Source organism: Bombina bombina, chromosome 7 (genome assembly GCF_027579735.1).
Source record: "Bombina bombina isolate aBomBom1 chromosome 7, aBomBom1.pri, whole genome shotgun sequence".
Classification (NCBI taxonomy): domain Eukaryota; kingdom Metazoa; phylum Chordata; class Amphibia; order Anura; family Bombinatoridae; genus Bombina; species Bombina bombina.
The window spans coordinates 455,010,484-455,036,944 of NC_069505.1; the positions used below are offsets into that span (position 1 = coordinate 455,010,484).

A 26,461-nucleotide genomic window follows, 5' to 3' on the forward strand; every position below is an offset into this window, starting at 1 on the left:
TCTGAAAAGGGAGGTAAGAGATGAATCTCTACGACCGATAACAGAGAACCTATGAAATAGACCCCGTAGAAGGAGATCATTGAATTCAAATAGGCAATACTCTCCTCACATCCCTCTGACATTCACTGCACGCTGAGAGGAAAACCGGGCTCCAAACTGCTGCGGAGCGCATATCAACGTAGAATCTAGCACAAACTTACTTCACCACCTCCATAGGAGGCAAAGTTTGTAAAACTGATTTGTGGGTGTGGTGAGGGGTGTATTTGTAAGCATTTTGAGGTTTGGGAAACTTTGCCCCTCCTGGTAGGAATGTATATCCCATACGTCACTAGCTCATGGACTCTTGCTAATTACATGAAAGAAATAACCCCCCCAGCTTACAATAAACTACCAATAGCCCTTAAAAGGGCCTTTTGTAGGGCATTGCCCTAAATAAATCAGCTATTTAATCTGTAAAATAAAACAAAGTCCCCCCAACAGTAAAACCCACCACCCAACCAACCCCCCAAAATAAAAAACCTAAGCTATCCATTGTATGGGCATTGCCCTTAAAAGGGCATTTAGCTCTTTTTCAAAGCCCAAAGCCCTAATGTAAAAAAAAAACAAAAAAACAAAATTAAGCAAAAAATCAACCTAACACTAACCCCAGAAGATTTACTCATGGTTTCTGAAGTCTGGACATCCATCTCCATCCAGGCTGTGAGGTCTTCATCCATCCCGGGGGCTTCTTCTATCTTCATCCTGGCTCGCGGAGCGGAGCCATCCTGGAAGCCGAAGACATCCTGTGTGGAGCGTCCTCTTCATATGGTCGCCGTTGTACACTGACATTGAATTTAAGGTAGCCGTTTTAAAATGGCATACCTTGCATTCCTATTGGGTGATTTTATTCTTCAAATTCAAATCAGCCAATAGTATGAGACCTACTGAAATCCTATTGGCTGATTTGAACAGGTTTAGGGATAAATTGCTTTATTATAGTGGCGGCGATGTTTGGGAGCGGCAGATTAGGGGTTATTAGCTTTTATTAGTGTCGGCGATGTCGGGGGCTGCAGATTAGGGGTTAATGACTTTATTTAGGTGTTGGCGATGTCGGGGGCGGCGGATTAAGGGTGTTTAGACTTGGGGTTTATGTTAGGGTGTTTTTTACCCCCATAGACATCAATGGGGTTGCGTTACGGAAATTTTTCATTCCGCGATCGCAGGTGCTAGTTTTTTTTTCTAACACTCTCTCCCCATTGATGTCTATGGGGGAAAGCGTGCATGAGTACGTCAAAGCAGCCCTTGGCTTTTGTGCAGTATGGAGCTTAACGCAACCATATCGCATGCACAAGGAGGCTTTTCAGTAACTTGTAATGGTAGGGCTATGGAGAGTGAAATAACGCAACTTTTGTTGCACCCTGTTTAGCGCAAAACTCATAATCTAGGTGAATGTTAATAAAACCATCTTTAAAGGAAATGTCTAATCCAAGACAGTACTCCATCTTATACTTGTCATCTCCTTCACTTTTATACAATAAAGGGAAAAAAATAAATAAACAAACCCCCCCACCTTGATCCATTATCTATATCCTATTAAAGGACCACTAAGTATTAAAGTCCATAATAGAAACACAAGACACATAACACTTACATTGAATTTCAAATACGCAGTAGATTTTTTTTCTGACAAATTCATGTTTTTCACATTTGCTGGCCCCCTGTATCATGTGACAGCCATCAGCCAATTACCGACTAGCATACGTACATCGTATGAACTTGTGCACATGCTCAGTAGCAGCTGTGAATATAAAAAGACTGTGCAAAATTTCATAAAAGAAGTAAATTGGAAAGTCTCTTAAAACTGCTGCTCTTTCTGAATCAGCAAAGCTTAATTTTAAGTTTAGTGTCCCTTTAACCCCTTAATGACAACAGTACTTTTCCATTTTCTTTCCGTTTGTGACAAAGGCTATTTTTACATTTCTGCAGTGTTTGTGTTTAGCTGTAATTTTCCTCTTACTCATTTACTGTACCCACACATATTATATACCGTTTTTCTCGCCATTAAATGGACTTTCTAAAGATACCATTATTTTCATCATATCTTATAACTTATTATAAAAAAAATTATAAAATATGAGGAAAAAATGGAAAAAAACACACTTTTTCTAACTTTTAGCCCCAAAATCTGTTACACATCTGCAACCACCAAAAAACACCCATGCTAAATAGTTTCTAAATTATGTCCTGAGTTTAGAAATACCCAATGTTTACATGTTCTTTGCTTTTTTTTTCCAAGTTATAGGGCCATAAATACAACTAGCACTTTGCTATTTCCAAACCACTTTTTTTTCAAAATGAGCGCTAGTTACATTGGGACACTGATATCTTTCAGGAATTCCTGAATATCCCTTGACATGTATATATTTTTTTTTAGAAGACATCCCAAAGTATGGATCTAGGCCCATTTTGGTATATTTCATGCCACCATTTCACCGCCGAATGTGATCAAATACAAAAAATCATTCCCCTTTTCACAAATTTTTTTCACAAACTTTCGGTTTCCCACTGAAATTATTTACAAACAGCTTGTTCAATTATGGCATAAATGGTTGTAAATGCTTCTCTGGGATCCCCTTTGTTCAGAAATAGCAGACATATATGGCTTTGGCGTTGCTTTTTGGTAATTAGAAGGCTATTAAATGCCGCTGTGCACCACACGTGTATTATGTCCAGAAGTGCAGGGGTTAATCAGGGAGCTTGTAGGGAATGTGTAGGGTTAATTTTAGCTTTAGTGTAGTGTAGTAGACAACCCAAAGTATTGATCTAGGCCCATTTTGGTATATTTCATGCCACCATTTCAGCGCCAAATGCGATCAAATAAAAATAAATTGTTTCCTTTTTCACAAACTTTAGGTTTCTCACTGAAATTATTTACAAACAGCTTGTGCAATTATGGCACAAATGGTTGTAAATGCTTCTCTGGGATCCCCTTTGTTAAGAAATAGCAGACATATGTGGCTTTGGTGTTGCTTTTGATAATTAGAACGCTGCTAAATGCCGCTGTGCATCACGCGTGTATTATGGCTAGCAGTGAAGGGGTTAATTAGGTAGCTTGTAGGGAGTTTGCAGGGTTAATTTTAGCTTTAGTGTAGAGATCAGCCTCCCACCTGAAACATCAGACCCCCTGATCCCTCCCAAACAGCTCTCTTCCCTCCCCCACCCTACAATTGTTCCCGCCATCTTAAGTACTGGCAGAAAGTCTGCCAGTACTAATATAAAAAGGTATATTTTTTTTGGGGGGGGGGGGGTAATAGCATATTTGCATATGCTGCTGTGTAGAATCCCCCCTTAGCCTCCAATATCATGGATCCCCCATCAAACAGTTCTCTAACCCTCCCCCTCTAGCCTAATGGGCGCCATCTTGGGTACTGGCAGCTGTCTGCCAGTACCCAGTTAAGTAAAAAAAAAAAAAGATTCTTTAATTTTGAGCTACTTTCTGTAGTGTAGCTACAAAAAAAAAATGTTGTTTAAAATTGTATTCTCTGTCTGAATCATGAAATAATTTGTTTGGGTTTAATGTCCCTTTAACCCCTTAACGACCAAGGACGTACGCCACACGTCCTAAAAAAAAATACAGTTAATGACCGAGGACGTGTGGCGTACGTCCTTGGTCTGGAAAGCAGCTGGAAGCGATCCTGCTCGCTTCCAGCTGCTTTCCGGTTATTGCAGTGATGCCTCAACATCGAGGCATCCTGCAATAACCCCCCTTGGCCATCCGATGCAGAGAGAGCCACTCTGTGGCCCTCTCTGTACCGGACATCGATGGCCGGTTTCGTTGGTGGGTGGGAGCCAGTCTGGGAGGCGGGTGGGCGGCCATCGATGGGCCGTATGATGTGGAGGGGGGCGGGATCGTGGGCGGGAACGCCGGGTGTGCGCGCGGGCGCGCACGGGGGTAGGAAGCGGGTGGGAACCGCTACACTACAGAAAAATGATGGGAGAAAAGTGGCAGTGATTGCCAAATATATTTAAATATATGTAGATCTGAGAGATCTGGGAGGGGTGGTGGGTTGGTCTTTTGGGGGGGGGCAAGCTACACTACAGAAAATTATTTAAAATAAAAAAATAAAAACATGTTTTACTATAAACTGGGTACTGGCAGACAGCTGCCAGTACCAAAGATGGCTACTAATAAGTTAGAGGGGGATGGGTAAAGAGCTGTTTGGGGGGTATCAGGGAGGTTGGGGGCTAAGGGGGGATCCTCCAGAGCAGTATATGTAAATATGCCTTTTTTTTTATTTATTTTTTATCAAGGATAGCTTTTTTTTTTTAGTACTGGCAGACTTTCTGCCAGTACTTAACATGGCGGGACAATTGTGGGGTGGGGGAGGGAAGAGAGCTGTTTGGGAGGGATCAGGGGGTGTAATGTGTCAGGTGGGAGGCTGATCTCTACACTAAAGCTAAAATTAACCCTGCAAGCTCCCTACATGCTACCTAATTAACCCCTTCACTGCTAGCCATAATACACGTGTGATGCGCAGCGGCATTTAGCGGCCTTCTAATTACCAAAAAGCAACGCCAAAGCCATGTATGTCTGCTATTTCTCAACAAAGGGGATCCCAGAGAAGCATTTACAACCATTTGTGCCATAATTGCACAAGCTGTTTGTAAATGATTTCAGTGAGAAACCTAAAATTGTGAAAAATTTTACTTTTTTTTTTTATTTAATCGCATTTGGCGTTGAAATGGTGGCATGAAATATACCAAAATGGGCCTAGATCAATACTTAGGGTTGTCTACTACACTACAATAAAGCTAAAATTAACCCTACAAGCTCCCTACATGCTACCTAATTAACCCCTTCATTGCTGGGCATAATACACTTGTGGTGCGCAGTGGCATTTAGCGGCCTTCTAATTACCAAAAAGCAACACCAAATCCATATATGTCTGCTATTTATGAAAAAAGGGGATTCCAGAGAAGCATTTACAACCATTTGTGCCATAATTGCACGAGCCGTTTGTAAATAAATTCAGTGAGAAACCTAAAGTTTGTAACAAAATGTGTGAAAAAGTGAACATTTTTTTTTATTTGATCGCATTTGGCGGTGAAATGGTGGCATGAAATATACCAAATGGGCCTAGATCAATACTTTGGGATGTCTTCTAAAAAAAATATATACATGTCAAGGGATATTCAGGGATTCCTGGAAGATATCAGTGTTCCAATGTAACTAGCGCTAAGTTTGAAAAAAAGTGGTTTGGAAATAGCAAAGTGCTTCTTGTATTTATTGCCCTATAACTTGCAAAAAAAAAAGCAAAGAACATCTAAACATTGGGTATTTCTAAACTCAGGACAAAATTTGGAAACTATTTAGCATGAGTGTTTTTTGGTGGTTGCAGATGTGTAACAGATTTTGGGGGTCAAAGTTAGAAAAAGTGTGTTTTTTTCCATTTTTTCCTCATATTTTATATTTTTTTTTTATAGTAAATTATAAGATATGATGAAAATAATGGTATCTTTAGAAAGTCCATTTAATGGCGAGAAAAACGGTATATAATATGTGTGGGTACAGTAAATGAGTAAGAGTAAAATTACAGCTAAACACAAACACTGCAGAAATGTAAAAATAGCCTTGGTCCCAAAGGTCAGAAAATGGAAAAGTGCTGTGGTCATTAAGGGGTTAATGAAAGCCTCTGCTTCCTGAATAGCTGAAAAAAGAGAGGTGACTCAGATATTGCTGAGATAAATTGTAATTGAGCTGTTATGGGCAAAGATATAATAATTCCTTTCGATTTAGCAAAAAAAGCTCTAAACTGAGTTTCAGAAAATAACTTTATATCAAATAATTCTATGGTCATTTGCATTTTATTAGCTCCACAATACTAAGAGCATCTGAGGCTTTCTACGCTTATTTATTAAATGATGTGCCACTAGGATTGTGGTGTTTATCAAACATTTATCACCTCTATGAATCTTATCATTACATAGAAACAAAACATGGTGATATGTAATACTTATTATTATATTATTGAGGAACTTATTCAGCCGAGTTAGCTCTGTTAAAAAAATGAATAACCTTTGGACACAACCACATACAATGTATAATATCCTTGTCATCTGCTGAGCATTAAAACGTGTTTACTTTGCTTTCTATTTTTATTCCATTTATATGTCCTGGAGGGGGTAATATAAAAAATGATTAACCCATTTTAGTTGAGACTCTCTCCAAATAACTTCTCAGACAGAAAAATTCTATTTTTAATTTCCTTTATTCCAATTTCAGGAAAATATTTCTGTTATTTTAGATTAATCTTATTTAAATGTTCTTGTCCTTGTCTAGTCATTAACATTTTGCATCAAATTGAGATGGACCATATAACTTAATCCCTTTATCAATATCCTTCCAGCCCCACTCAAATGCAAATTTGTGTGTTAAAGGGCCATAATACCCAAATGTTTAAACACTTGAAAGGGATGCAGCATAGTTGTAAAAATCTGACTAGAAAATATCACCTGAACATCTCTAAGTAAAAAAGAAAGATATTTTACCTCAAAAGTTTCTCAGTAGCCACATCCCATTGTAAAGGACTTCTAAGCAGCATATCAGTATGTCTGTCCCGGGACAGCGGAAGGATTGAGCTTTCGTGCACACTCATCTTATTTCCCTATTCAGTGTAAGGAAGTTTACAATGAAATCTCATGAGAGTTAAGGGAAATCTCATGAGATCACAGTAAAAGAGTCCATGACCTCAGCACTGTTGATGCTGATGGGCTGCTGTTCATTTCTTCATTTTTTATTTTTTTTTACCTGCAGCTGAAGTATAACTTTTTACACAGAACTTACTCTGCTGAGCTGAGGAAATTGTGAGGTAAAATATCTTATTTTTTTACATAGAGATGCTAAGGTGATATTTTACTGTCAGATTTTTACAGTTATACTGCATCAGTTTCAAGTGATTTCGTGTTTGAGTATTATGTCCCTTTAAGCATCTGAAAAATTCAGTATACTGTATCACCCTCTAGAATCTCTTGTAAAAGAGAATAATCCTGTTGAAAATTCACAAGATACCATGGATGATGAAAATGTGAAAATAGGCTTTAGTGACTTGAAGCCTAAATCACAATATATGCCTGCAATTTCTTCATCACCCATGGTACATTATTTTGTGAAAATGGTTGAAAAGGATATCAACCATTTGGATATAAATACAGGTTTTATAGACAATTTAAATTTGGAACAAAGAAAAGCTATAAAAGATTTAATAGATAATTAAACCATAACAAATAAGCCATCGGATATGGGAGGCAACAAGGTAGTTTTAAACACTACTGATTATGTAGAGGAATGTACTAGACAGTTGAAAGATAGGAAACAGTATAGACTATTAAAATCTGATCCTACAGATAAATATAATGATCTATTACATATAATACTCTCCAAAGCCATGGAAGATAATATAATAAATAAAAAGGAGTTTGATTATTTAAAGGTAAAATTTCCGATTACACCTACATTTTACACAATTTCTAAATTACATAAAGGTAAAATTCCACCACCCGGTAGACCAATAATCTCCGGAATAGGTTCATTAACTGAAAAGATTTCCGAATATGTAGATTTTTGCCTCAGACCATTTCTTTTTAACTTACCATCATACAAAAAGGATACCATAGATGTATTAAATAAATTAGATGATATTCCTGTAAACCAAGACACACTTTTATTTGCAATTGATGTGGAGTCATTATACTCCTCAATTCCACATCAACTAGGAGTTGAGGCTTGTAAATACTTTTTAAAACAGAGAGGAAGACTATATGATAAGCACACTGATTTTGTAGTGGAATTATTAATGTTCATTTTAGAACATAACTACTTTATATTTAATGGGAAGTATTACGAGCAAGTATTGGGTACAGCTATGGGGACATGTTGCGTTCCCACTTATGCGTGTCTGTATCTGGGAAAGTGGGAACAGGACTGTGTCCTAGATAGTGAATTCAATAGAGAAAATTGTATTAGCCTTTGGCTAAGATTTATAGATGATGTATTTCTAATTTGGGAAGACTCAAAAGAAAAATTACTAACATTTATGGAAAACCTAAATACCAACACTTGAAATTTAAAATTAAAATTTTCCCAGAGTACAGACAGCATCAACTTTCTAGATTTCAACATAAAAAGAAAACTAGTGTATGGAACATATGTGAGGGGAACGTCACAGAGATAAGGAGAGAAGGCATTGGTCAGGAGAAGGGTCAGGGGAGGGGCTATGGGAAAGGTGTTATAAGGAGAGGCACTGCAGGAAGGAGTCACTAACCTTTTTTCTTTGTTGCAGAGAAGAAGCTTGAAGATGACGGCAAGGAATAGGAGAATTCCAAGGAGATACTTGGATGAGGGTGAGACGGTATGGAAGACCAGGGCGATCCAGGCGCAGAAGAGGATCAGGAGGATGGAGAAAGTCAGGAAGGAGCAGAAAACAGCCCAAGGAGAGGTGATATCCGGCGGAGCATCGGTAGAGGTTGGTGCGATGGCGGTGGTGCAGGTAAGCCAAAGGGAAGTTAGCACCCCATGCAGGGGGAATGGAAGTGCAGGTATGGGGCCGCTGGGGAGCGGTGCTGGAGGGGTAGATGGGCCATGTTTCTCCTTGGGGGGTAGCGGCGGTAGTCCGTAGATGTTTAGGGGGAGTCCCGCCTCCAGCTTTAGTTCCATTCCATTGGGGCAGGGGGGCGGCAGCAGTGCGCGCAGCAACACGGAGGTTATTAGGGACGCAGGCGAGCGGCAGCAGATAGGCAGTGGAGCGCATCGCTCAGGCCCAATCAACGTCACCGTGGCTAGGAGGGGCCCCGGTGACGATAGGCTAAGGGGTAGTCACATGGGTGGCGTCGAGCGTGCGCGCGCACCCGGAGACTGTAGGGCGGAGGTCACGCAATGGGGGCGGCCATCTTGGGAGCAGGATGGGTTTTCAGGAGGCCCATACGCAGCAGGTGGTAACAGGTGGGACAGGAACTCATGTAGAATATGAGCTGCGCAGCGGGGGTACGGGTGGGGGGGATGGGGGACAGAGGATGCTTACGGCGGTCCCGGTGGGCCGAGTGAGCCACTTTGGAGAATGCAAAACGGACCAAGGGAGTGGAGGGAGGAAGCATGGGGAAACTGGGGGCAGGAACATAATTGGGAGCAAGGAGCAGAGAGGGGAGCATGGGCAGCGAGGGGGGTATGGGGAACCCAATAGGATAGACGTATTTAGGAGAGGGGGGAGGAGAGCATTAGGCCGCAAAAGAGAGCTAGGGGAATGGAGGGGAGCATAGGAAGTAAGATAGTGGTCAGGGACTCGGAGGGGAATAGCTATAGGTTAATAGAGGAAGAGTCAGAAATAAGGGAGTTGGAAGCAGGAGAGGGAAGAGGAGAAGGACAGAGGAGGGAGGCAGAGGAAAGGGGGGGTCAGGGGGCAAAGGAAAGAGGAGCAGGATGAGACAGAAAATTCAAATGTCAGCGGGAGAGGGGCGATGGCGCAGGCACCGGGAACCCAAGAAGTAGGAAGGAATATTAACGTTTCTATGTTACCCCCACAGAGCTCAGAAAAGGAGGCATGCCCACCGGAGCAGGCACGACAGCAGAAGCCAATGGAATACCCAGCAGCAATGCAGGGGAAAACGTTGTGGTAGCAGGAGCAACCCCATTAAGGGCGGAGGAAGCAGGAGCAGCAAAGCAGGTGTGGGCATCCGGAGCAGCAGACGGTGGACAAGGGGCAAACAAGGTAAGAAAATATTGTGCTTGAGCAGTTATGTATCCTATAGTTCATCGGAGTTTGACTCTGAGGACGAGAATGTAAAGGGGGAAGGGGAGAAGAGGATACTAAAAATAGTGAGGAAAATCTATGCAAAACAGGGCAAAGGCTCGGGGAAGGGGGTAGCAGCGCAAGAGCGGGAGGAGGCGGGAGAAGTTTTTAATGGAGATGACGAGGTAACGGGAACCATGTTAATGCCATTAACGACGCATTTAAAAGCGTAGATAATTGCCAGGGCGCAGAAAGGGAAATATGTGGACATATTTGAAATAACTAGGGACGCAGCGGCTGTTAAATCCAGGGGCGAGGAGGGTAAAGGGAAGAAGGGTAAGCAAACATTTACAGAGTGGGTAAAAGGGATACTCATATACGCGGAGTGTTTTTTAGCAGCCAACCCAGGGAAGGTGAAGGGCATGTTAAGGTACATCCATTTTATTGCAGAGTGTTACACAACATATGGTGGGTTTGCGTGGAAGGACTACGACACGGAATTTAGGAAGGGTAACCTGCAATTAGGAGACAAAGGAAGGAGGGACTTTGGTATAAAGATATTAGACTTATACACCAGGGTAATGAGGGTGCAGGATGGTCAAGGGGGCGGGGCGCAACGTTTAATGCTAATAAGAGCAGGAGAACCGATAACAAGGAGTGCTGGGCGTACAACGAAAAAAAGTGCGATGGGGGGAACATGCAGGTTCAGACACATTTGCAGATACTGTGGCGGGGCGCACCCGGGGGTAGACTGCAGAAAAAATGGAGGTAACAACGGGTATGGGAGACAGTCCTTTTGGAGCCAAGGAAACGCAGGTGGAGGGCAGGTTGGGGGGATTAGCACCAACCCCGCTGAGAATAGATAGACTGGTTCACGAGCTGCAATCATACCCTATCATGGAGGATAGAGATTTATTAATTGAGGGGTTGAGTAAAGGATTTACAGTACCAGTAAAAGGGGTGGTAACGGGGGCTATGAAAGCTAGAAAACTAAAATCAGCAGCGGAGCTCCCAGGGATACTGAAGGAGAAGCTAGGGAAGGAGGTGGAGTGTGGGAGGATGGCCGGCCCATTCGCAGAAAAGCCAATAGCAGATCTAGTCATTTCCCCCTTGGGGGTGGTGCCCAAAAAGGAGGAAGGGAAATATTGTATGATACATCATTTATCATACCCAAAGGGTAGGTCGGTAAAGGATGCTATCGATAAAGCGGAAGCAGCAGTGCAATACCAATCATTTGACAGCGTGGTGCAGTTGGTAAGGAAAGCAGGGAGAGGGGCCATGATGGCTAAGATAGATATTGAATCGGCCTTTCGGCTACTGCCGCTGAGTCCTGATAGTTTTAAGCTGATGGGGTGCAAATTTGAAGGAAATTTTATGTGGATAAATGCCTACCAATGGGGTGCTCCATTTCATGCTCAATTTTTGAGAAGTTTAGCACTTTTCTGCACTGGTTAGCGGTAGCAAGGCATAAGAGGGATTCAATAGTCCACTACCTGGACGATTTCATGGTAGTAGGAGGGGCGGGTACTGACAAGTGCGAAAGCATGAAAGCGGGGCTGATAGGGTTGCTCGAAGAAATGGGGGTCTCAGTGGCAGACAAAAAGACAGAGGGCCCTTGCGCGAGACTAGCATTCCTGGTTATAACAATATTCGGTGAAGGGGCAATGCGAGCTACCCGAGGATAAGGTGGAAAAGGCTAGGGCAATGATAGCATGGATGGCGACACGGAAAAAGGTAACGCTAAGGGAGATGCAGAAAACCTTGGGGGTATTGAACTTCGCATGTAAAGTAATCCCAGTAGGGAGGATTTTCAAAAGGCGATTGGAAATTAGCACGAAGGGCGCAAAAAGGCCAGAGCATATGATTAGGGTGACAAAGGAGATGAGGGAGGACCTAAAAGTATGGGACCAATTTTTGCAGGAATTCAATGGGGTGCGCATATGGCAGGAGGTAGCGCCTGCGGTAGAGTTGGAACTATACACGGATGCGGCAGGGGGAATAGGTTACGGAGCATACTTTCAAGGGAGGTGGTGCGCGGGAGGATGGCCCGAAAGATGGAAGGAAATAGGATGGGTTAGGAACTTGGTACTGCTGGAACTATTCCCCATAGTGGTGGCCATGGAGCTATGAGGGGTGGAGCTAGCAAACAAGACAATAATATGCTGGTCAGACAACATGGGAGTGGTAGAGGTCATCAATCAGCTATCCGCATCATCATTGCCAGTAGTTAGGTACCTAAGGTACTTGGTTTTGAAATGTTTAAAGCATAACATCTGTGTCAGGGCCAAACATATTCCGGGTTTCAGAAACGTAGTTGCTGACGCGCTATCCCGTTTTAAGTGGGAGAAGTTTAGGGAGCTTGCACCCAATGCCAGACAGGAAGGTGAATGTTGCCCTATGCTTCTTTGGCAGATTGGCAGCGGATAGAAGGAATCGAGGAACTGGTCGAGAAAGCCTTGGCACCAAGTACATGGGCAGTGTACAGGAAATATTGGGGACAATGGTGCAAGCATAGGGAGGAAGCAAAAGGAGGGGAGGAGGGGAGATTCCTAGGGTGGTTGATGGTACTGCGGAGAGAAGGCGTAAAAAAGGGGAGGCTGTGCGCAGTATTAGCGGGGATCTCATATTGTGCGCAGCTATACGGGGGAATAGATTGGTCCAGGAAGTTCATAGTAAAGAAAATTGCAAGGGCATGGGGAAGAGGGGAAGAAAAGGGAGCGGATAAAAGGGAACCAATAACGGAAAACAGATTACAAAAAATGACAAGGGAGTTAGAAGGGGTGTGCGCAAGCCGGGACGAGGCGCTAATCTTCAGAACGGCGTTTATAGTGGCATTTCACGGAGCAATGAGGATAGGGGAGCTGTTACCAAAGAACAGGAAAATAGGTAAAGGGGGGGTAGAGATAGGGGATGTAAGATGGGGGGAGGAAGCTGTACTGATATTGGTAAGACGATCCAAAACAGACAAGGAAGGTAAAGGGGCATGGATAAACATGGCTAAAACAGGGGGAGCACTGTGCCCGGTGGCCTGTGTTAAAGAGTACCTAGCAACAAAGAGGGAAGGGGGGCGCGCATTCCTGCGGCATGCGAATGGCTCGGATGTAACAATCTTTCAGTTTAAAAGCGTACTACAAAGGGTAGTAAAGAAGTTGGGGTGGGAAAATGCACACCTCACGCCGCATTCATTCAGAATAGGGGCAGCGACCGCCGCAGGAGGTAGGGGTTGTTCAGAGGAACAGATTAAAAAGCTAGGGAGATGGAAATCCGCAGCATACAAATCATACATAAGAATACAGAAAAAGTAAGGCTTCGTTTAAATAGTTCTAACTGTTAAAAATTTTAGTTTTTGTTTATTACAGGCAAAGCATTAAGGGTGTGTATAGTAGGGCATTCCTACATATACTGGGCACAGGCTAGGGCAGCAGCATCGGCGCAGGGATTACATTTGGGTTTATCGCACAAGTTAGCATTAGATGGATAGGAAAAAGAGGTATGATGTGGGATGAGTTAGTGCCAACAATACAGCAGGCAAGGCAAAGATGGGGGTGTCCTGACGCCCTGATTATACATCTAGGGGGGAACAACATAGGAGCATACCCGCTCAGAGAGCTAGAGGAGAAAGTAGTAGGAGGAATGAGATGGTTAAAAATAGCATGCCATCGGTGCGGGTGACATGGTCCAATATAGTGTCAAGGATATACTGGCGTACACGAGCAAAGCAGAATATAGATCAAGGAGAAAAGTGAACCAGGTAGCAGCGAAGGTAATGAAGGAGATAGGGGGCAGGGTAGTGGAACACCGATTGATAGCGGCAAAGAAGGAGGAGCTATTCAGACGGGATGGAGTGCACCTAACGGATGAGGGGAATGACCAACTGCTGGCGGACATCAGGGGGGTGTGCCAAGAATTGGTAAAGGTAAGGAAAGGTCATGAATAGCAGAAAGAGGTTGGCCGAAAGAGGGGCTCTTTTGGTGGTGGTGAAGTTTGTGCACGACACGTGGGCGGGGCAGAATGGGGGGTGGGAGGATCCCGTGGCATACTCAGCCCTGAGGGGTGATCCGGTGATCTATCTAGGGGGAGGGCTATGCCGTGGGTTCTCCCTTCTCCAACTGCCCTGCCAGGGGGGGAGGGGGTGTAGTTGTTACACCCCCCTAGGCGTGGTTCCCAAAATATTGTTTTTTAATGCAGGGGCATTATTTGGTGTTTTAAAGTGGATTTTATGGCTGAATTTTGCAAGATAGTTTTAAAGGTGGCAAAATTCAATTAAGTGACCTTTACACATTTCGCCATAACTACTGTGTCTGTGTTTTTATTTTAGATAAGTCTTAGATAAGTTAAAATGGGGATCGGGGGTTCAATGGTTTTTATATGGTAATGGATCAAAGGAATGCAGCCTCCTCACCTTACAGAGAACAAGATAGAAACATTCACATATAGGAAACCAACAGCAGGAAATACTTTGCTGCTATATAACAGTCATCACCCTCAGAACCTAATTAATAATATTCCGTATGGCCAATATTTACGCTTAAAAAGAAACTGTTCAGATGAAAATAAATTTAAACTGGAAGCCAGTGAATTGAAGGAGAGACTTAAAGAGAGAGGTTATCCCAACAATGTTCTAAAAAGAACCTACAATAGATCTAAAGGAAAAAATAGAAATGAACTGTTATATGGCAGCAAAGAAAAGGAGAAGGAAAATGTAAATACTATTTGGTTTATAACTACCTACCACAACAAATGGAAAGAAATGAGGCAAATTTTGCAAAAACATTGGCATTTTCTCCAAGCTGAACCACTAATAGCAGAAATAATAGGTACAGGGCCCTCTTTAACTCCAAGGAAGGCGAGAAGTCTTAAAGATAATTTGGTAAGGAGTCATTTTAACTCCAAATAAAAATCAACTTGGCTGGATAAATGGAGAGGAAGAAATTAGAATTATAAATGCAGTCATTGTTCAGTATGCCAAAATATGGCAACTGACAATATTTTTATTGATAAATATGGAACTAAACATAAAATGAAAGGCCATATATCATGTGGTAGTGAAGGTATAGTTTATATGTTATTTTGCGACTGCCCAATGTACTACATAGGGAAAACCTATAGGGAGCTTAGGGAGCACATAAAAGAACACAAAAGAGACATAAAAAATAACAATATAAAATATAGTGCAATAGCAAGACATTTTCAGAGTTCCATAATAGCAATAAGACATTACTGCGATTTAGAGGCCTAGAAGCTATCAATATGCAAGGTAGGGGTGGAAATATGGATCAGAGATTACTTCAAGTAGAATGTAAATGGATCTTCAATCTGAAAGCGTTAAAACCCCTAGGTCTTAATGAGGAGATGAATTTTGCCCCTTTTTTGTAAATGATGACACAAAAGGACTTGTATTAATATCCATACCATTTCCAATATGTTATCTCTTTCTATAAACATAAAAAATAATTACAAGCATATTGTAGAAATAGAATTTAGGAATTATTTGTATAATATTTTCTATGACATTATATTATTACATTATCATCGCTTGTAGATAAATTGTTTGTGAATAATATAAGTTGTATTGTTTAATGTATCCATCAAATTGCCGTAAGTGGATAAATATAAGATGTAAAGGTAATAAAGATATATGGCAACATAAGTAATTATTGTACTGACACAATTTCAACCCGGGACTAATAGTAAAAAAGAAAAAGAGGAGGCGTTTTTAGGCAGACTTAAAGTCACATGGATTCTGCAACCAATTACAACTCAGCCGGATGAAGCCCGTACAAGCAAGGGTGAAACGCGCGTAGCTGTAACGAATCGGAGGGGTAACAGCTGCCCACCTCCGTATTAACTGTGAGCTCCAGTAAAGACAAGCCCAGAGTAAACAGCAGAAAAAAGGAACGATAAAGAGCAACTAGGCGTGGGTAACCACTAAGTGCCTTTGGATATTGGAACACAGAGTCCTTAAATATATGGAAAGGTTTTGGGGATAAACACCGCTTGAACTGACATACGCTAGCAGCAGCTGAATGTATTGCACACCAGGGAGGTTCATTTGAATCACGGACCGTAACCAGCCCTAACTTGAGAAGTGCTAACAGTAGCTGAATGAACTGTATAGGGTTCGTTTGTATCACAGACCGCTATTAGCCTGAAGCAAGTTTCCAAAAGTGTCAATTTATACTGAGTAGCAATATTGGTGTTAACCAAGTTGAATCCATAATTTCACAGGTTCCAATCCTCAGTTTATGCTCTATTTAAAGGGCCATAATACCCAAATGTTTAAACACTTGAAAGTGATGCAGCATAGCTGTAAAAAGCTGACTAGAAAATATCACCCGAACATCTCTATGTAAAAAAGAAAGATATTTTACCTCAAAAGTTCCTCAGTAGCCACATCCCATTGTAAAGGATTTCTAAGCAGCATATTAGTATGTCTGTCCTGGGACAGCTGAAGGGATGAGCCTCGTGCACACTCATCTTATTTCCCTATTCAGTTTAAGGAAGTTTACTATGAAATCTCATGAGAGTTAAGTCAAATCTCATGAGATCACAGTAAAAGAGTTCATGACCCCAGCACTGCTGATGCTGATTGGCTGCTGTTCATTTCTTCAATTTTTTTTTTTACCTGCAGCTGAGAGCAGGTGAAGTATAGCTTTTTACACAGAACTTACTCTGCTGAGCTGAGGAGATTGTGAGGTAAAATATCTTCCTTTTTTACATAGAGATGCTCAGGTCAGCTTTTTACAGTTATACTGCATCAGTTTCAAGTGATTTAGCATATGAGTATTATGTCCCTTTAATCATGGTCAATGTGAACTGGTCCTATTATTAGGCTTTATAATGGCCGTGTTTTAAGGACACAATACGGGTATAAATTATACTCTCTGCAATTATCCTTGAAAGGAATGGACATTGTGACCCTAATATTGAGGCCTCTATGGGTATTTCCTATAGGATTTTACCAATTGAATAATCCTATACTATATATATATATATATATATATATATATATATATATATATAGTAGTGAAGATTGAAGTAGCCGTGTTAGTCCAAAGTATTGCAGTATGCAGTGATACCTTTTTTATTGGACTAGCATAATATTTCAAAGACAAACTTTCGAGAGTTTTCCTCTCTTCCTCAGGTCTAAAGCAATACTGATAAATCTGATATAGATACACATCACATACAACAAATGGAAGGGAGGGAGGGGGGTGAGAGGGGTGTCATAAAAAGCAGAGAATGTGTCTGAAGGAGATAATAGCTGAGAATAGCCAGAAAGTGTAAATAAACAGAGGAGAGTAAATAGGCAAGATGAGAGGAAAAACAAAAGGAAAAAGAAACCAATATAGGACAATAAGATGAGAGATTATAGAAAGTTATGGTAGTGTGTGAGAAAGCCAGAGTCTACATTAAGTCCTTCATTTCTGGTATTGAAATGTGTGGTCATTTTCATCTCAAAGTATTTTGTTCATGAGAGTCTTTGAAATTCCCTTTAAGAACTTTAATCCTGAGGTTAAGGATGGAGTGACCAGTCTGGGTGAAGTGATGACCAACAGGGGTACAATATTTGTTTTCCTTGTGGTTTTTGATCAAGTGTCTGTGTAGATTCATTCTGAGATGCAGCTTCAGGCCAGTTTCTCCAATGTAGCAACCTCTGTCACACGCTGTACACTGTATCATGTACACCACATTAGCAGATGTGCACGAATAGGATCCTTTAATATTATATGATGTGTTGTTGTGTCTGGCTGTGTTGTTGTCACATATATGTTGACACAGTTTGCAGAGTGATTTGTTGCATCGTGCAGTGCCATTCTGTGTAAGCTTCTGTTCTGTGGTTAATTTGCTGCGGACACTATAGACTTCCTCAATAAACTTAACCAGATAAATGAACTACCTGGAAACTCTATACTAGTTACTATGGATGTGGAATCCTTATACAGCAACATCCCGCATAAGGATGGTATTGAGGCCTGCAGTAAATTTCTATCATCCCACCAACCAACACACAAATATGATAGTGCAACTATTGCCCAGCTTATAGAATTCGTACTCACACACAACTATTTCAGTTTTAACAACAATTACTACCTACAAATGACAGGGACAACGATGGGCACAAAAATGTCACCCCAATACGATAATCTTTTCATGGCATACATAGAATACAGATTCTTATGTACTCAGCCCCACAAACATTATACATATTATCGTTACATCAATAATATTTACATAATATGGACAGAAGGAGAAGAAAGCCTTTTAGATTTCCACAAATCATTTAATTAATTTCACCCGTCAATAAACCTTAAAATGAACTTTTCAAATCATAGTGTGAACTTCTTGGACTGCACAATAACTGTCACCAATGGCATCCTTCATTCATCTATATACAGAAAACCCACAGACAGGTACAGCTACCTCCACAATTCCAGCTTCCATCCCAATCACACCAAACAAGGTATCATCTACAGCCAAGCTATCAGATATCACCGCATTTGCTCTGACACAAAAGACAGAGATCAGCACCTGAGTACACTGTCAGAGTCATTTAGGCAAAAGGGCTACAAGGAAAGGAAAAATATATAAAAAAATTAAATCCGCCCTAAAAACACCATGGGAAAGGCTCCTACAATACAAAGAAAAGGAAAACAAAACAAGAACCCCTCTAGTAGTCACTTACAACCCTACTCTGGAAGTAGTAAGCAAAATTATTAAAGAGCTATAACCACTAATTTCAGAGGACCCCACACTCAAAAAAATATTTCCTGAACCCCCCCATACTAGCATTTAAACAACTGCCAAACCTGAGACAGAGATTGGTCCGCAGCAAATTAACCACAGAACAGAAGCTTACACAGAATGGCACTGCACGATACAACAAATCACTCTGCAAACTGTGTCAACATATATGTGACAACAACACAGCCAGACACAACAACGCATCATATAATATTAAAGGATCCTATTCATGCTCATCTGCTAATGAGGTGTACATGATATAGTGTACAGCGTGTGACAGAGGTTGCTACATTGGAGAAACTGGCCTAACGCTGCATCTCAGAATGAATCTACACAGACACTCGATCAAAAACCACAAGGAAAACGAATATTGTACCCCTGTTGGTCATCACTTCACCCAGACTGGTCACTCCATCCTAAACCTCAGGGAATTTCAAAGACTCATGAACGAAAGACGTTTGAGATGAAAATGATCACACAATTCAACACCAGAAATGAAGAACTTAATGTAGACTCTGGCTTTCTCACACACTACCATAACTTTCTATAATCTCTCATCTTATTGTCTTATATTGGTTTCTTTTTCCTTTTGTTTTTCCTCTCATCTTGCCTATTTACTCTCCTCTGTTTATTTACTCTTTCTGGCTATTCTCAGCTATTTTCTCCTTCAGACACATTCTCTGCTTTTTATGACACCCCTCTCACCCCCTCCCTCCCTTCCATTTGTTGTATATGATGTGTATCTATATCAGATTTATCAGTATTGCTTTAGACCTGAGGAAGAGAGGAAAACTCTCGAAAGCTTGTCTTTGAAATATTATGTTAGTCCAATAAAAAAGGTATCACTGCATACTGCAATACTTTGTTTTTTGAGCATTATATATATATATATATATATATATATTGCAACTGCCAAGGTGCTGTCAAAAGATAATTATATTCCTAGAGTAAGAAAGCACTTACTGGACTTGATCCCATAAAAAAAATAGCCTTTATTTCAGCATTTAAAATTACATGATGTTTCGGGTACTGGCCCTTTGTCAAATAGTCCTCAAATACAAAAAACACCCAGTATAACATATATCCAATTGGCTAAGTATGTTTAGGATTAAGTGATAAATGTGTATATAAAGGGGACTAGGAGAATATATGTTATACTGGGTGTTTTTTGTATTTGAGGACCATTTGACAAAGGGACCGGACCTGTACACGAAACATCATGTCATTTTAAATGCTGAAATAAAAGCTATTTTTTTAGGGATCAAGTTCAGTAAGAGCATACTTACTCTAAGAATATATATATATATATATATATATATATGTTTATATGTGTGTACAAATGTATTTATATGTGTAGATATGTACTTACAGACATATAAACACATAACTACATATGTATACATATACATTTATATAAAGTGCATTGGAGCCTTTTGCAGTCAAGTAGTTGAAAACATGAAACATCATATTTATGCAATATTTATATTTAAGTATTTTTAATTAAAGTATTTTTAAAGATATTCCTACATATATCTGTATATATGTATATATATATATAAATAAATAATCATCTTTATATAGTATAGATAAATATTATACCAAAATAACATTTTATATATATATATATATATATATATATATATATATATATACACACACGGGTGAGCAGGGAATACATTTTCCATTGTGAACGTAAGGGGAGGTACCGCTCAACCGCTACTTACTGTTCTCTGTCTAACATTTGTGGAGGCTTACTTGCTATGAGCGCTAATTTCCACGAAGTTTGCTACTATCTTTCAGCTTTTCTTGCTTGATTAACAACTGACTGCTATATTATCAAGCGTCTGTATACTGCTCCAAATTTGCTAGCACAAGATTCTGGAATTATCATAAGCCGGTTTGCCACCTATATATATTGTATTTGGGACATTTAATTTGTTACAGAGTTACAGTTTAAATAGTAATCTTTGTTTTTTGGTGTCTTAAATTTGATATCATTCCTTAAGTGGTTCAATTTGATTATGAACCTACAAGGAGGGTTAACGCATTTATATTTGTATTGGATTTGTTCTAATAAAGGGTTACCTCTCTAAATTGTGCAGACTACTGGTTCTTGTGTCGATCACTGACCTGCATATTTCACCAGGAGTAATTTTTGTTTTGGTTCATGAGTTAGTGCCGGAACAAGGGTATTTCTCTTTTTCTCTTTAAATTCTCAATATTTTATATATATATATATATATATATATATATATATATATATATATATATATGTATTTATGAATAAATAAAATATATTCTTCTATGTGAAAAACATTGGAATGCGAAATATTAATATTTCATGTCGGGCACTTGAGATATTGCGATCAGGTTTGAACACGAGTAAGGATGTTACGTTTTTTCCACTTTTTATGCTCCAATGGTGCCTATTGGGGAATACGTCAATGTGGTCGCAATATTCGGACTTCTTGCTTTTTGTGCTAACTTGTAATATGCGAGCTACCCGACATGCACAAAACGGTTACTTCTAGTAGAGTTAACGCTGGAGCGCAAACTACCACTCCACTCGTAATCTTGCCCTAAGTGTGTAGAGCGTCTTCCCATACCAGAAGGCTGTGTAATGTCAGGGAGATCCGTTGGCAAGCACACAAACAAGTGTGGTTTATTACAATATAAATATTCCTAAAAGTTCTTTAGTTTCTGAAAAAGTAAAAGGCACCACCATGTTTAAACCTAGGTTTCCATTTTCTAATCTCATGTACTAAAGACAATTATGGACAGATAGTGTGGTACAAACAATTTGTGTACAATGTTAAAGTAACTGTTTAACAGAGTTCAAAGTCTATATTATTCCACAGAGATTGTTTGCACACTTTCTCTACCTAATTATCCTCATCAGAAGAGATAAGACATACATAGGTTATATTATAGAGAAAGGGGACAAAATAAGTAATGAAAGCATATTGCAAAGCAGTTTTAATACACATAATTAAATATATCATATTTCAATATCAAAGTTTTTAATGTACCTTACATCCCAATGTTTCAGAGCTTTTAGACGCTGCTCACATTTAATACTGGAAGTCATTTTTTCACTGAGAAACCCACACAAACTAAACTTTTTTTTAAAGCAGAACCAGCAGATTCAAGCTTTACTATTAATTTATTTATACATCTTGATGTGATCAATCTACTACAAAAGTTAGGGGAAAAAATCCTATATTTTTATTACAACCTCAATAAACAAAGTTATAAACAATAGTTTTTTTTCTTAACTCTACAGTCCAAACTTTTGTGGCTCTATAACTGTATTAGATAACCATTCTAAAATAAACAGAAATGGAGACTAATTCAGTGTTTTTCTATAGACTTTAGTGATTGCAAAAATCGAAAAAAAGTATTTGTGAAGCCGCCCCAGAGGGTGATGTAGTTGTCATAAACTCTAGACATGTTGCGGATAATGACTATGTGTCTCCCTCTGCATTTAAGAGGTTAAGCTCTGATTTCACTTTAATGTGAACTTTCTGATGAGTAAAAAGACGTCCTTCCTGGGTAAAAGATTTCCCACATTCAGAACATGAAAATGCTTTCTTTCTTGTATGTATTTTCTGATGACCAATTAGAGTTGACTTCAGAGTAAAACATTTTCCACATTCAGAACATGAAAATGTTTTCTCTCCAGTATGTATTTTTTGATGAATAATAAGATTTGATTTCAGAGTAAAACACCTTCCACACTCAGAACATGAAAATTCTTTCTCTCCTGTATGAATTTTCAAATGGTTAATAAGATGTGATTTCACAATAAAACTTTTCCCACATTCAGAACATGAAAATGTTTTCTCTCCAGTATGAATTTTCAGATGAGTAATAAGATTGGATTTCAGAGTAAAACACCTTCCACATTCAGAACATGAGAATGCTTTCTCTCCTGTATGAATTTTCTGATGCCTAATAAGAGATGATTTCTCAGTAAAACCTTTCCCACATTCAGAACATGAAAATGTTTTCTCTCCTGTATGATTTTTCAGATGGTTAATAAGATGCGCTTTCAGAGTAAAACTTTTCCCACATTCAGAACATGAAAACGCTTTCTCTTCACTATGAATTTTCTGATGAGTAATAAGATATGATTTCAGTGTAAAACATTTCCCACATTCAGAACATGAGAATGCTTTCTCTCCTGTATGACTTGTCTGATGCCTAATAAGAGATGATTTCTGAGAAAAACATTTCCCACAGTCAGAACATGAGAATGCTTTCTCTCCTGCATGATTTTTCTGATGCTTAGTAAGATTTGATTTCTGAGTAAAACATTTCCCACAGTCCATACAAGAAAATGCTTTCTCTCCTGTATGATTTTTCTGATGAACAGTAAGACTTGATTTCTGAGTAAAACATTTCCCACATTGAGAACATGAAAATGCTTTCGTCCCTGTATGATTTTTCAGATGATTACTAAGAGGTGATTTAAAGTTAAAACACTTTCCATATTCAGAAGATGAAATTGTTTTCTCCCCCATATGATGACTAATAAGATGTGATTTCAGAGTAAAACATTTCCCATATTCAGAACATAAATTTTCCATTTGGCTTCTCTGATTTTGAAGAAGATTGTGAGAAGTATCAGCACTTGGACCATGACTAGGATTATTGCAGTTTGTAAATTCACCTGTTGATATGAAATACAAAGGGAATAATGTTATTTATCAATGAAATAATTATTTTATCTTGAGAGCATTTTAACTTTTCTGAATTAGTCTCTACAAGGGGAGGATACCAGCTATGTCCCCTACACCTTTCCCCACCTTCCATGCTAAGGCTTAGGGGCAGTTTATCGAACATTAGCTAATATTTTTAAGTATTCCCCAACATTCCAGGTCACAACCACCTACGCAATAGCTCCAAAATTTGTCCTTTTCTGAGTGCTGAAACTACTAAACAGCTAATCCATTCCCTAGTAATTTCCTGGCTTGACTACTGTAACAACCTACTAACTGGCCTTCCTCTCTCCCGCCTCTCACCCCTTCAATCCATCCTAAATGCCTCTGCTAGGCTAATCCACCTCTCCCGACACTCTGTATCCGCTGCACCCCACTGTGAGTCCCTTCACTGGCTCCCCATTCACAGCAGAATTAAATTCAAAATTCTCACTCTGACCTACAAAGCCCTTACCAATGCAGTCCCCCCGTACCTGTCCTCACTCATCAACAAATATACTCCAGCCCGTCCCCTAAGATCCAACAACAATCAACTCTTTGCCTCTTCTACTATCACCTCCTCTCATGCTAGACTACAGGACTTCTCTCGTGCGGCACCAACCCTCTGGAATACACTTCCTCGAGCTGTCAGACTTTCCCCCAACCTCTCCTCCTTTCCCCCAATGCTCCCTAAAGACCTTCTTGTTCAGGGAAGCCTATCACCAAATCGGTAACTAATGAATTCCACTTGCCTAATAGTTGCCCTCATCTAACTCCACACTAAAATCATTCCCAACTTTGCAGTCCCCACCTCCTTTTTCTCACCCTCCTACCCATTTAGATTGTAAGTTCCCACGGGAACAGGGCTCCCAATTCCCCCCTGTATTTGGACAGCGCTGCAGAATCGGTTGGCGCTTTATAAATAAAGAATAATAATAATTCCATACATGTAAATTACTGAAATAAATATAATTAGACACTGTTATAATTGTTACCTATTTTTAATATGTATTTGGATTTTTGATTTTACAGACAAAGTTATTTTAACTATTTGAGTTTTAAAACTACTCTTTATAACAATAACTTGTGTGCACAAAGCATTCAGTTTTATTTTTGTAGAACGTTGCATTTATACCACGTCCTTTATCTGTAATGAAGATTTTTTCACACAAAAGTATAATTTCATGTAAATAAAAAAGTGATGTATAGTGTAAAATAACTATGTAGTGAACACAAACAATAGATATTTCTGGAATATAATTAAAAAATATTTAGTCACACAATTGTACTTTATAACTATTGCTTGTCTGCACAACTGTTGCTGTAGTTATTTGCCCTAATAATGCCTCTTATACAGTATTAACTTTGTAAAGCTTCTTTCCTCTTTCATAAATTCTGGAAAGTCCTGGCCAAAAGTTTTGAGAATGACACAGATATTCATTTTCACAAAGTCTGCTGCCTCAGTTTTTATGATGGCAATTTGCATATCTCCATAATGTTATGAAGAGTGATCAGATCAATTGCAATTAATTGCAAAGTCCCTCTTTGCCATGAAAATGAACTTAATCCCCCAAAAAACATTTCCACTGCATTTCAACCCTACCACAAAAGGACCAGCTGACATCATGTCAGTGATTCTCTCGTTAACACAGGTGTCGGTGTTGACGAGGACAAGGCTTGAGACCACTCTGTCATGCTGATTGAGTTAGAATAACAGACTGGAAGCTTTAAAAGGAGGGTAGCGCATGAAATTATTGTTCTTCCTCTGTTAAGCATGGTTACCTGGAGTCATCATTGCTTTGCACAAAAAGGGATTCACAGGCAAGGATATTGCTGCTACTAAGATTGCACCTAAATCAAGCATTTATCGGATCATCAAGAAGAGAGGTTCAATTGTTTTGAAGAAGGCTTCAGGGCGCCCAAAAAAGTCCAGAAAGTGCCAGGACCATCTCCTAAAGTTGATTCAGCTGCGGGATAGGGGCACCACCAGTGCAGAGCTTGCTCAGGAATGGCAGCAGGCAGGTGTGAGTGCATCTGTACGCACAGTGAGGTGAAGACTTTTGGAAGATGGCCTGGTGTCAAGAAGGGCAGCAAAGAAGCCACTTCTCTCCAGGAAAAACATCAGGGACTGACTGATATTCTGCAAAACGTACAGGGATTGGACTGCTGAGGACTGGGGTAAAGTCATTTTCTTTGATAAATCCCCTTTCCGATTGTTTGGGGCATCCGGAAAAAAACCTTGTCCGGAGAAGAAAAGGTGAGCGCTACCATCAGTCCTGTGTCATGCCAACAGTAAAGCATCTTGAGACCATTCATGTGTGGGGTTGCTTCTCAGCCAACGGAGTGGGCTCACTCACAATTCTGCCTAAGAACACAGCCATGAATAAAGAATGGTACAAAAACATCTTTCAAAAACAACTTCTCCCAACCATCCAAGAACAGTTTGGTGATAAACAATGCCTTTTCCAGCATGATGGAGCACATTGCCATAAGGCAAAAGTGATAACTAAGTGGCTTGGAGAACAAAACATCGATATTTTGGGTCCATGGCCAGGAAACTCCCTAGACCTTAATCCCATTGAGAACTTGTGGTCAATCCTCAAAAGGCGGGTGAACAAAAGAACCCCCACATATTCGGACAAACTCCAAGCATTGAATATGCAATAATGGGCTTCCATCAGTCAGGATGTGGCCCAGAAGTTGATTGACAGCATGCCAGGGCGAATTGCAGAGGTCTTGAAAAAGAAGGGTCAACACTGCAAATATTGACTCTTTGCATAAACTTAATGTAATTGTCAATCAAAGCCTTTGACACTTATGAAATGCTTGTAATTATACTTCAGTATACCATAGTAACATCTGACAAAAAGATCTAAAAACACTGAAGCAGTAGACTTTGTGAAAATTAATATTTGTGTCATTCTCAAAACTTTTGGCCAGGACTGTACTGTTGGGTCTCTAGGCACTATATGCATTTTTGTGTAGTCAAAGGGATATGAAAACCATTTTTTTCTTTCATGATTCAGACAGAGCAGTAATTTTAAGCAACTTTCTAATTTACTCCTATTATCAAATTTTCTTCTTTCTCTTATCTTTACTTGAAAAGCAGGAATGTAAGCTTAGGAGTCGGTCCATTTTTGGTTCAGCAGTGCTTGCTGATTGGTGGCTAAATGAAGCGAGCTACCCAGGTGCTAATCCAAGAATGGACCAGCTACTAAGCTTACATTTCTGCTTTTTCAAATAAAGATACCAAGA

General features: G+C 39.9%; 1 protein-coding gene across 1 annotated transcript in view; it reads right to left on the reverse strand.

Annotated features, from left to right (window-relative positions):
* Positions 1 to 26,461, reverse strand: part of LOC128636432 (zinc finger protein 665) — a 242,394-nt gene that overhangs the window by 79,651 nt on the left and 136,282 nt on the right. Inside the window, exon 6 of the mRNA XM_053689447.1 lies at positions 21,989 to 23,178. Within this exon, the coding sequence (XP_053545422.1) occupies positions 21,989 to 23,178 (1,190 nt within the window). The remainder of the gene's footprint in view (positions 1 to 21,988; positions 23,179 to 26,461) is intronic.